Raw genomic sequence first — 12,613 nt, 5'->3', positions numbered from 1 at the left:
TGTTTGTTGACAGTGTGATTGTAGATTCAAATAATTTGGGGGAAGACATTTCTTCTTGTTTTTAAAAGAAGTAGAGGGAAGGTGAAAATGTGGTTAATCGGAAAATCACAACTTAGGAGATTTAAGAAAATGTACTGTGGATAAATGATGTCTTTTTTTTTTTTAAATATTTCATTTCACCCACTGATTTGAGCAAAACTAAAAATAATGAGAGATAAAAGCATTATTCATTGACCATCATATGTTGTCTTGTTTCCTTGGAACTGGTTTTAAATGCTAGAAAGTCTATTCCCACATTGTGGGATTTCTTGAGATAAACTTGAGCCTATATCAGTGTCACATGGAGGACTTATAATACCAGTATTGATAGGCCTGCCCCCAGTTCCTGATAGAAATCGCTAGACCCAACCTAAGAATTTGCATTTCTGCAAGTTGCAGTGTGATGCTGGTGCTTCTGGTTCCAGGAACCACAGATCGAGAACCACACTGTGTCAGTGAATAGTACATGGACAGAAAATGCCTCAAAGTTATTAAGTAAAAAAGGAAAAAGAGAATTGAAACTCGCAAATCACCTTCACTCCTTTCATCTTTCACATTCTAGAATATCTTTGTGGGTATGATTTGTGTGTGTGTGTGCGCGCGCGCGTGCACGTGCATGCAGTTTACTGAGTACTGAGTTTTTGTTAGATTTAGGCAAAAGGAACAGATACCTTTCTCCTGTCTTCACATCTGGATATGCAAATAATACTGAGTTATATTTTGCAACAGAGAATAAATGTTAAACCGGTAGGAACCAGAAAAGGTACATCTTACGCAACACTGTTATTTGTAGATTACTTGTTGCTACTAGGTGGCATCTGAGTTTTAGAAATAGCTTACTTATACAAGTCTGTTCTCTGCAATAGGAGTTTATTGGTTGGCCAAAAAGTTTGGGTTTTTCGGTAACATCTTAAGGAAAAACCAAATGAACTTTTTGGCCAATGCAATATTTGCAGAGCTAATTCTCAGTTATTCATGAATGTGGAAGGTCAAAAAATGGATTAATAAAATCCAGATCACTCCACTTCACTTTTTATGAGAGTAGGCTATTTAGTAGCTTACTTGCCTGATCTGAGCTTGATTCTCTGTTTATTTTATATTCATTCAGTGGAGGTATTAAGATGGTGGATGTAGAGAAAAGGAGTAGGGGCTCCCACAAATTATGTAAGCCATTTTTGATGCTATGTACAGGTTTCTGAGTGAGAGATAACTTAATAGTTACTGTGTATTTTTCTTGAGCCTTTAAAATAGAAAAGGCTATGATAAAAACCATTATCTTGAATTATGTCATAATTATGTAGACATAAGTAACTTAGATTGTTTGGTTTTGTTTTTCAATTTCAGACAATGCTGATGTTGCTTTAGTAAATTTTTATGCTGATTGGTAAGTAATATCTTATTTTGGCGGGGAGGGGTACATCATTAAGGGTTTTGGGGTTATTTTGTTTTTTTGCTTTTAACTTTCTAGAGGTGATTTTTCTTTGCTAGAAAGGAGTAAGTAGGGAAGCCTCTTTCTTCTGTAAGACAATACTCCATAAACAAAATTAATAATTCAGGTTCATTTATTTACAGATGAAGCAACTTAATTTGGTGAGCATTTGTTTTAAGAGAGAAAATATACTGATTCCGTCATCCCACATTTTAAAATAAAAGCAGGCTACAGAATAATTCAGATTTCTGTCTTAGTCTGTCTGTCTCTCTTTGTCTCTCAGTCTCTCACTCACACATGCACACACACATGTACATATTGCAGTTCTCTATTTTTCCTTACTGAGGAAGTAAGGCAGTGTTTGGAGGTGAGGATGTGGGTATGGCAGATTTAGAAGGAAAAATAATGTTGATATTTTGTAACGCATACCATCCACTGCTACTTCTAGGAAGCCTTGACTCCTTTCCCTGTCTGAATCGGACTCTGTCTTGTCTGTTCACGTAGTTCCCTATGTCCCACATTCTACTACATTGTTTTGTCTTCAGTCTCTGTGTTCCAGCAAACCAGTTTTGAGGGCAGAGATAAAGTTTTTCTTAGTGTTCCCAGCATTGAGCACAAGGGCACAGTATATTGTAGATGTTGAAGAATGTGGCATGGGGATAGGAAGAGGGGCACTTCAGCTGGAGAGAAGTTTGAAACAACTCACATCATCCTTATTCCCAGACAGTCTGTATCTTGTATGACCCTCTTAGGCTTACCACCTAGCAGGTGCCTCTGCCCCTACTTCAAGCCACACATAGTCCTACATTTTACCTAGATATCTATTAACAGTCTTAGTTTATTTCCTCTGCTTCTGGTCTTATACGTCTCCATTCTTTTGCTGCAAAGTAAGCCAGAGTAGTCTTTCCTAAAGTGCAAATTAGATTAGTTTACACCTCATCTTAAAAACCTTAAATGTTTTCCATTACTTTTATGTGAGTCCCTTAGCTTGGCCTGGAAGGCCCCTGGTGGCCCTGTTCCTTCCTACCTCTGCTGCTGTATCTCTTGCCTCTCCATTCCCATATTCTGTTCTGTTATGCTTCTGTAATATTCTCTTTCATCACTGACCTTTAATCATGGTATTTCTCTGTCTGAATGGATCTCTCTTCTCTTACCCACTTGTTTACTTCATTAAGTCTGAACCATCCTTCAAGTCTTAGATTAGATGCCACTTTCTCCAGGCCACCTTCCTACATCATGCCCCTACCCCTACTCTCAACTACAGTTAGGAACCCTTTCTATATCTGCTCATAACCCTGCATACTTAGCCAGTCATAACACTTGTATGCCACGGTTTAGTTGGTGCCTCCCTCCTATATCATTAACTTTGTGAAAAGTTACCATATCTATCTTTTTTTCAACATGAATCACCAAGCACTTTGCATGACAGTTGGCAGATAAGTACATAGTAAATATTTACTGGATCAACAATATATAGTATCTGTATTTAAAGAACTTTAGTAGAATGTTGAAGATACACAGAGAAAATACCATTTATAAAATGTACAACAGAAGATAGCAGTTTCCGAAGTAAATTAGGATTGTCCAGATGTAACATTCAGAGAAGAGGATGGCACCCCATTCCAGTACTCTTACCTGGAAAATCCCATAGGTGGAGGACCCTGGTAGGCTGCAGTCCATGGGGTCAATAAGAGTCGGACACGACTGAGCGACTTCACTTTCACTTTTCACTTTCATGCATTGGAGAAGGAAATGGCAACCCACTCCAGTATTCTTGCCTGGAGAATCCCAGGGACGGCGGAGCCCGGTGGGCTGCCATCTATGGGGTTGCACAGAGTCGGACACAACTGAAGCGACTTAGCAGCGGCAGCAGCAGCAGATGTAACATTAACCACAGAATGTGGTAGAAAATTATTGAATTCAGTCCACTTTAAAAGTAAACAGATTCAGAGGAATATTTTCCCATACTTACCTGACTAGATTGTGGCAGAGTTGAAACTGTTGGGTTGGCCAAAAAGTTCATTTGGGTTTTTCCATAAGATGTTGCAGAAAACCCAAATTAACTTTTTGGCCAACCCAGTACAATGCAGTTACCTTGATGGAGGGGTTTTGTGTGTTGTAAGAAAGAGAAATAGAACATGCCACCAACCCTGTTGTGAAAAAGCAGATTGAAAATGTGGACTAACTGCAGTTATTTGAGAAACATATTACCAAAGAATACTTGGAGTTATACATAAGTTTTATGGTGTTTTATTCAATGGAAAAAAACGTGGATAACTTGACTTAGGACTTAGACTTATACTGCGTGGCCTCAAAGTCAGGATTCTGAGTTCCCTTTGGGAGTTACAGATGTGGCACAGCTTAAGGAAGGATTCTCTAACAGAGTTGCCTAAAAATATACCTGAAAGGACAGTAAACCACAGTAGAACTTAATAATGCTGTTATGTGCCAGGTTCTTTACATATATTGTTTTTAATGCTCAGAACTACTCTCCAGGTAGGTATTATAATTTCCATTTTAGATTGAGGAAATTGAGGCTCAGAGAGGTCATACAGCTAATAAGTGGTGGAACTGGGATTTAACCTCAAGTATGTCTGACTCTGAAGCTTATTTTTTTTTCCCACTAAGCTCTACTAGTTCAGTTCAGTTCAGTCACTCAGTCATGTCCGACTCTTTGCCTCCCCATGTTATACTAGTAAGTGTCCTTAAATTGTCCCCTCAAAGACTTTTGCCCCATTTGGTTGATTTGTAAAGGGTTGATTTCAAGTACTAGATATGGAGATTGGATTCAGATGACTCTTCAGTTCAGTTGCTCAGTCGTGTCTGACTCCTTGCGACCCCATGAATTGCAGCACTCCAGGCCTCCCTGTCCATCACCAACTCCTGGAGTTCACCCAAACTCATGTCCATCGAGTTGGTGATGCCATCCAGCCATCTCATCCTCTGTCGTCCATTTCTCCTCCTGCCCCCCATCACTCCCAGCATCAGAGTCTTTTCCAATGAGTCAGCTCTTCGCATGAGGTGGCCAAAGTATTGGAGTTTCAGCTTTAGCATCAGTCCTTCCAAAGAACACCCAGGACTGATCTCCTTTAGAATGGACTGGTTGGATCTCCTTGCAGTCCAAGGGACTCACAAGAGTCCTCTCCAACACCACAGTTCCAAGACCCTGTTAATGGATCTATTTGCTTTGGTTGTGTCACTTTTGTAAATGTAACTTTATATTGGAATTGAAGTTTTATTTTATCTTCCCCTTTCACCTTTTGGAATTATAACTGATCTTGTTTTAAACATGAATCTGTGTATAAGTGCTTATTGAGCAACAAACTGGACAGTCCAGAAAGGAGCCCTTAATATCTCTCTTTTCTTGCCCTTAAGTCAGGATTCTTTACTAAGCCATATCCTAATTTCTTCAAGAAATCATCATGCAATCCTTACCCCTTGCCTCCCTGGCCCTCTAGAACCCTATCTTTAGCAAACTGTGGGAACCCAGAAACCTGTGACCCTAGCTTGTCCAGTTCCTCCATCCTACCAATTTATTCATTTAACAGAAATCTACTGAAATGCTTATTAGAATATGTAGTCTCAGAATAAGACACGGTCCCTGATGTCTGCAGACCCTACCCACCTATCCCAGATGGGAGAGATTTAAGAATGCTAGAAGAGGAAAGAGCCACTTGAAAGCGAGAGACTGAAGATACAGATTGTGTCTCCTTGGTATTTTCTAGGACATCTCCTTAGGAAGTCAGGTGAGTGGGCTAGAAGAGTTACATACAAAGAGAAATAGGGAGGAAGTATAAAGTTTGTATCCTGTCATAGACTTTATATTTTTCTTAAATTATAATTAATATGTATGACCTAATTGCACTTCGCTGGCTCAGACAGTAAAGAATCTGCTTGCAATGCAGGAGATGTAGGTTCGATCCCTGGGTTGAGAAGATCCCCTAGAGAAAGGAATGGTTACTCACTCCAGTATTCTTGCCTGGAGAATTCCATGGACAGAGGAGCCTGGTGGGCTACAGTCCATGGGGTTGCAAAGAGGCAGACACGACTGAGTGACTAAAACTTTCTTTCTTTGATCTAATTACATGTGGATTAGAGTTCACAGGCTTCATTTAGGTACCTTTCTTGATGGAAAAGGGCTCTGGAAGCAATAGTAGGAATTATAGTTGTGTTCTTCTTGTTGTTGTTAATAAACACTCAATATCTTTTTCATATGAAAATAACCATTCTAGCCCACCTGCTTGTGTGCTGATTCTGATTCTTCTCTTTCTCATCAGGTGCCTTTAATGACTCAGAGGATACATTTGTGAAGTAGTTGGCTTGATCAAGGGGCAGTCAGAATTAGAAGTCTCATGTTTCTACAATATTGTGGGGTTTGTGGCCCCTTTTAAAAGTAAAGGCAGAGCAAAAAACTACAGACAGAAAACATGGACAGGAAGTCTCCTTTGAGAATAAAAAAATTTTGCTCCTGAACTTAGTATGTTTAATAGCTTATACATAAAAAAGCCTATTTGAACGAGAGGTAAATTTTGAGAGGAAACAGTTCGGTCTATACCATATGCCATTTTCATATTAACTTGCCTGTGAGATTTGATTGAACTTGTCAGGTGAATCAGTCTAATATTTGCAATAAATTTATCATTTTAAAGACTTTGTAGTCTAAAAATATGTTCATTATTCAGAGAAGCTAATTTCCTTTATAAATGCCTGAGACTTAGTAATTACAGATCCAAGTAGATACATTTTAGAGGACTTATCTCACACTTGTTTCATTGCCTTTGTGAGAGATCATCTTTAAATTATTTGTCTGAAATGGAATAGTCTTTGAATTTCAAATTGTTTTCATCTCCAATGAATGACATCAGGAATCCTGAATTAACAGTGTGATTGTTAATTCTGTTTATTGTACATATAATAAATACTAAATATAAACAGATAACAACAAAAATAAAATTTTATTGCTTCTACTCTTCAGTTTTAATTGGTATCCTTTTCTGTGCGTAGGTGTCGTTTCAGCCAGATGTTGCACCCAATTTTTGAGGAAGCTTCCAATGTCATTAAGGAAGAATACCCAAATGCAAATCAAGTAGTCTTTGCCAGAGTTGATTGTGATCAGCACTGTAAGTACCTCATAGGAAGTCTGGAAGAAGCTGTCCTGTCCCCACCTCTCCTACACACACACACATACACACTTTTTTTTAATGCTCTGTTTTAAGTAGAGAAAAAGACAAAAATGCTCTTGACTTTGGTTAAAATATTAATATTTAATCCTTATGTATGGATACTTACAACACTACTTTCCATTTTGCCTGTGTGAAGGATTAAAAAAAAACTTTTTTTTCATTATAGTAGGGCAAGCATGCAGGTAGTAAATCATTGGGTTTTCTACCAAAGCAAGTACCAAAATCAATAAATAAAATTGATATATAGGCTTAGGAAAGAAAACGATTTCTGTTAGTTTTAGAATCATGCAAAAATACCATTTGTAGTCATTTCAAATAAAACAGTCTCAGATTTTTGTGTGGTTTCTCTTACATAAAAGATTCTACTAAGATGTTTTAAACTATCTTTGAGGTATAATTTGCTCTAGTTACTGATTAATTTTGAGAAACTTAGGTTAGTCCTACTTAGAACCCAGCCTCTTGGATTTCATTGTCTCACTGGTGCTTTCTTTGTAAAATCCTTATAATTTTCTGTACACATGACAGATTTCTCCAGTGTGAGCCAGTGAGCTTACTTTGAGGTTTCTTCCTGAGTGCTTCCATTATCCTTGAATTTAACTCTCTCATAGTGCCCAAGTCACTGCGCTTTGTAGTTCTGCTTCATTGTGTCTTGGTTGTCTCACCAATTGTAATGTCAGTTCTTCAAAGGCAGGAACTATTAGCTTTGTTTTTAAATCTCTCTTTTGTTACTAAGTGGAGACCAAACTAATTCTTTGAATCTGAAGCATCTGAGTGTTTCTGGGTGACAAAGATAGCTCATTAAAAAACGCTTGTTGTGTTGAGTTATTGGTAAGTTGGCCTGAATTACAGAACATTCCTATTCTGCAAATTTCCTGTCCTTTACATTTCACCTGACAAGACTGTGTGTGTGTGTGTCCGTGCACATGTTTGTATACACTCACTTTTCACTTTGCTGATGAGGAAATGAAAATAAAAAAGTGACTTAACCAATGTCATATAGCTTACTGTCTAGTCAGGGCAGAATTCGAATCCCGATCTCCTGACCAAATGCCTTCCCAGACCCATTTACTTATTTTCCATTCAGTTCAACAAATGGTTTGGGGATTTTCTGGTAAAGCCCTGTGCTAGGCAGAAACAGCTGACAGCAAAGTATTTCAAAATCTCCTAAACCATGCCCCACATACCTGTCTGCTGAGGTTCATAACTATATAGGAGGAAGGGAGCAAGAAAAGGTTGTGAGTGCAAGCATGGCCTGCATTCCCACCCTGCTTTTTGGATCTTTCCTCCCACCTTTCCCTGACAGAGAACATGAGGTTTTTGGTGTGGGCTCTCATTTCAAAATTTTCTATTCTTAATGTATTTAATTAGAACAGACAATAGCCCCTACTTTGATTGAATTTGGATTATAAGATCTGAAATTCTGCTCTCAAGCTTACAGTTATTAGAAAAATTAACTTGTTTAACAATACGTATCATTAATTCTAACAGATTCAGTTCAGTTAAGTTGCTCAGTCTTGTCTGACTCTTTGCGACCCCATGAATCGCAGCACGCCAGGCCTCCCTGTCCGTCACCAACTCCCGGAGTTCACTCAAACTCACGTCCATCGAGTCAGTGATGCCATCCAGCCATCTCATCCTCTGTCGTCCCCTTTTCCTCCTGCCCCCAATCCCTCCCAGCATCAGAGTCTTTTCCAATGAGTCAGCTCTTCACATGAGGTGGCCAAAGTACTGGAGTTTCAGCTTCAGTATCATTCCTTCCAAAGAAATCCCAGGGCTGATCTCCTTCAGAATGGACTGGTTGGATCTCCTTGCAGTCCCAGGGACTCTCAAGAGTCTTCTCCAACACCACAGTTCAAAAGCATCAATTCTTCAGTGCTCAGCCTTCTTCACAGGCTATGTAGGTTCAATCCCTAGGTCAGGAAGATCCCCTGAAAAAGGAAATGGCAACCCACTCCAGTATTGTTGCCTGAAGAATCCCATGCCAGAGGGGCCTGGGTAGGTGGCAGTCCATGGAGTCACAAAGAGACAGATTAGTGAACATAAATAAATCTAACATCATTGCTAGTAATCTTTTTATGGGAGTAAATAACCATAATTAAGATTTTTTTTTTAATCCACCAGAGACATCTATAGAATTAGTTTCTTACTAGTGAAAGTGATATCTGAGACATTGTGTGTTGTACTTAAGTATTTTTTTCCCTTCTGTGTAATTCTTCCCCCTTTTTTGGCTGCGCTGCGTCCCCATTGCTTTACATGGCCTTTCTCTAGTTGGAGTGAGTGGAGGGATACTCTTTGTTGCCGTTTGCAGGCTTCTCATTGCAGTCGTTCCTGTTACTGAGCACAGTAGGTGCCTGGGCTTCAGTAGCTGCAGCATGTGGGCTCAGTGGCTGCAGCTTGTGGGTCTCAGTGGTTGCAGCGTGTGGCCTCAGTGGTTGTAGTGTGGAGGCTCTAGGGCGCATGGGCTTCAGTATTTGCAGCACACAAGCTTGGGCTCAGTAGTTGCAGCTCACAGGCTTTGTCGCTTCACAGCATTTAGAATCTTCCCAGACCAGAAAACAAACCTGTGTCCCCTGCAGTGGCAGGTGGATTCTTATCCACTTTGTCACCAGGAAAGCCCAATTCTTCTCTTTTTAAAGTGACACCATGAAATCCTTTTAATGATTTGTTCATATTTTGCACTCTGTCTTTAGAGATTGTACAATAGGCTGTACTTTGGGTAATCCCTCACATGCTAGTTGAATTGCAGAGGTTTTCATCTGGAAGGACCTTAAGAGTCCTGTAGTCTGGAGAAAAATGCCTGTTAGGCAGATTATTCTTTGGTAGGATTTGCCTTTTTTTTTTTTTTAAGATTTATTGAAGTACAATTGACATATAGTAAACTGCACAAGCTTAAATTATAACAATTTAATATTTTGACACATGTACAGCTGTGAAGCTATGATCGTAGTCAAGATATCAACATATCTGTCATCCCCCAAATTTTGCTTATGCTCCTTTGTGGAGTGTCTCTCCTGTCCATCCTCAGGTGACCATGGAACTGCCAACATTTGGATTTGCAATAATTTCTTCGGTGTTATGTCCAAGAAATTATTGCAAATCCAATGTCATGAATCTTTTCTCCTATATTTTCTTTCTAGAGTATTATCATTTAGGTGGTAAGTTTAGGTTTTTACCCATTTTGAATTAATTTTGTGTATGGTTCAAGGTAAGGATCCAGTTTCATTCTTTTGCAGGTGGACATTCAGCTTTTCTAACACCATTTGTTGATGAGACTATCTTTTCCCTGTTGAATGATCTTGACACCCTTGTCAAAAATCATTTGAGCATATATGAGGGTTTATTTTTGGATAATCTGTTGTGTTCCATTGGTCAATATGTCTGTGTTTATGCTAGTATCACACTTTTTTTTAAAATTATTGTAGTCTTATAATAAGTTTTGAAGTTAGGAAGTATGAGATCTCAAGTTTTGTTTGAGAGTATCTTCTGAAAGGCATATACTCTTAATGTTGATGGAGTCTAATTTTGTCCTTTTAAAAAATGGACTATACTTTTTAATTCTCTAAGAAATCTTTGCCTCACCCATGATCACAAAGACTTTCTGCTATTGTTTCTTTCATAAATTTTATGTATGAAGTATACATCTAAATCTGTGTTGCATTTAGACTTAATTTTTATATGTGGCACAATGTTTGGATTAGAATGCCTTTTTTTTTTACAAATAGTTGCCAAGTTGTTCTGACATTATTTGTTGAAAAGACAATCCTCTCTTCACTAATTTTGCATCTTTGTCAGAATCATCTGGCCATATATATATGGATCTATTTCTAGTCTCTGTTCTGTACTGGATATATTTGTCTGTTTATATTAATACCAATACCTCACTTTCTAGATTACTTTAGATTTGTAGTAAGTCTCAAAGCAAGTGGTTTAAATCTTCTAAGCTTGTCGTTTTTTTCACAGTGGTTAGGTTACTCTAGTTGCTTTGGATTTCTGTAAGACTTTTAGAATCAGCTTATTAATTTCTAGCCAAAGGGTGTGGTTGCGGGATTCTAACTGGGGTTAGGGTGGGGTTCTAGGCTGGGGTTCTAACTGGGATGGCTTTGAACCCTTAGGCCACTTTGTGGAGAACTGTCATTTTGACGATATTGACTCTTTTAATCCATGAACACTGTATATCTTCCCATTTGTTTAGGTCTTTTCTGTTTCTCTTAGCAGTATTTTGCAGTCTTCAGCAATGTTTTAGTCTACATGTCTTTCATATCTCTGTCAAATTTATCAATAGGCATTTATTTTTTGATGCTGTTGTAAATGATACTTTTCAAATAACCTTTTTATTTTTGGAACAAATGTAGAGATATATTGTAGAAAAATTCTGAAGATAATACAGTGACCTTCCTTCTACCCCTTAACCCAGTTTATCCTAGTGTTGATTGACATTTTATTTTACCTTTCCATGGTACATTTGTCAAAACTAAAATTTTAATTTCTTATGTTTATTGCTGGTATATAAAATACAATTGATTTTTGTATAATGATCTTGTATACTGGTACTTATTAGTTCTAATAAGTGTTATGTAGATCCCTTAGGAGTTTTTACTTAGACAGTTAATGCTGTATGCAAATATAAAGTTTTACTTCTTACAGGCTTTGCTTCCTTACAGTAGTTTTTCTGTAAAGCACCTACTTGGTGCTTTAGGATTTGTTTCTGTCAAGCAGAAGTTTGATAAAAAGTTTCCTATCAAAACCAGAAGGTGACCTCAGAATCAAAATACCATCCTGTCCACATAGGTGTTCTTATTAATCACCTGTCTGGTACTGTGGCAACCTACTCTGTCTTACCTTCTGATACTTAAGTCTGTCTTGCTTCTGGCTCAGTGTGTCACCCAGAACTTCCATTCAAAATAATAGTGTTATTTCTTGGGAAAAAATTCTAGTCAGATTGTTGGGAAAAACCTACTAATAATACATGCTTTTGCATGTATTATTTCAGTTATCTTCACCACAGCCCCTTTAGTTAGATAGTGTTATTTACTTACTCAGCATTTTTTTTTATACGCCTGCTCTTTGTAGTGCAGTGTGGGAGGTTTACAGCAATGAGCCAGATAAACCCAGAAAGGCAAGGGCAATACACACACATTTGCTCATCAGGATAACTGTTTTGAAGGGAAGGGTTTTAGGTACTATGAGATAATAAGTCCAACTTAGTCTAAGGGTATACAGAGGTCCCCTTGGAGAATAAGGAAAAGTAGGATTTTTTAAGGGAAAAAGAGGAAGAAGAGTGTTTCAGACAGGGGGAGCAGTAAATGTGAAGTTTCTGAGGTGGTAATGGACGTTGGACTTCAGAGAGCTGGAGTATATTATTGCTTTATAGATAAAGACACTGAAAGACTCAGAGATTAGAGAGAGTGAGTGATTTATTGAGGTTACATGGTACATGGAGGGAGCCAGACTGTCCCCAAGAGTATACAGCTTTTATCAGGTAACTATGATTTTGGAAATCAAAGTAAAGTAATTTAAATTGAGGTTTCTCAAAGAAACTGAAAATTCACCCAGTTCCTATATTAAAATGACTTAAAATGTTTGGTGTGAATAATGCAATAGTCTGTTTAAATTATCTATACTGGGTCAGTGTATACGTAAAAATGTATTTACTTACATATGATATTGTTTCTATTATTGTTTCTGTACTGTGTGGCCCAACCCTCTACTAAGGTAGAAGCCTTTGTTCTGGTACCAGTGCCCTGCTACCTACTAAGTCATATATAGTTGGACATCTTTTAAAAAAAAAAACCACTGAACTTGATTCAGGAGCCACCATAGAAAGTGTGTGTAGGGATGAGGAGGGGTGGGTGTGGTTAAATGTTAAATCCAGGTGAGGGCATACAGGTACTCACTATATTACTTTTTCATCTTTTCTATAAGCTTGAAAAATTTCAAGATAGAAAGCTGTTATAAAAAGTCA

At 38.0% G+C, this 12,613-nt stretch overlaps 1 protein-coding gene across 1 annotated transcript in view; it reads left to right on the top strand.

Moving 5' to 3' along the window:
• ERP44 (endoplasmic reticulum protein 44) overlaps positions 1-12,613 on the top strand; it is a 96,817-nt gene that overhangs the window by 44,760 nt on the left and 39,444 nt on the right. Inside the window, exons 3-4 of the mRNA XM_070794834.1 lie at positions 1,384-1,423; positions 6,473-6,588. Of these exons, the coding sequence (XP_070650935.1) occupies positions 1,384-1,423; positions 6,473-6,588 (156 nt within the window). The remainder of the gene's footprint in view (positions 1-1,383; positions 1,424-6,472; positions 6,589-12,613) is intronic.

This window comes from Bos indicus, chromosome 8 (assembly GCF_029378745.1).
Source record: "Bos indicus isolate NIAB-ARS_2022 breed Sahiwal x Tharparkar chromosome 8, NIAB-ARS_B.indTharparkar_mat_pri_1.0, whole genome shotgun sequence".
NCBI classification, from domain to species: domain Eukaryota; kingdom Metazoa; phylum Chordata; class Mammalia; order Artiodactyla; family Bovidae; genus Bos; species Bos indicus.
The sequence above is the reverse complement of the archived record's forward strand: the minus strand, read 5'-3'. Positions and strand labels throughout refer to the sequence as shown.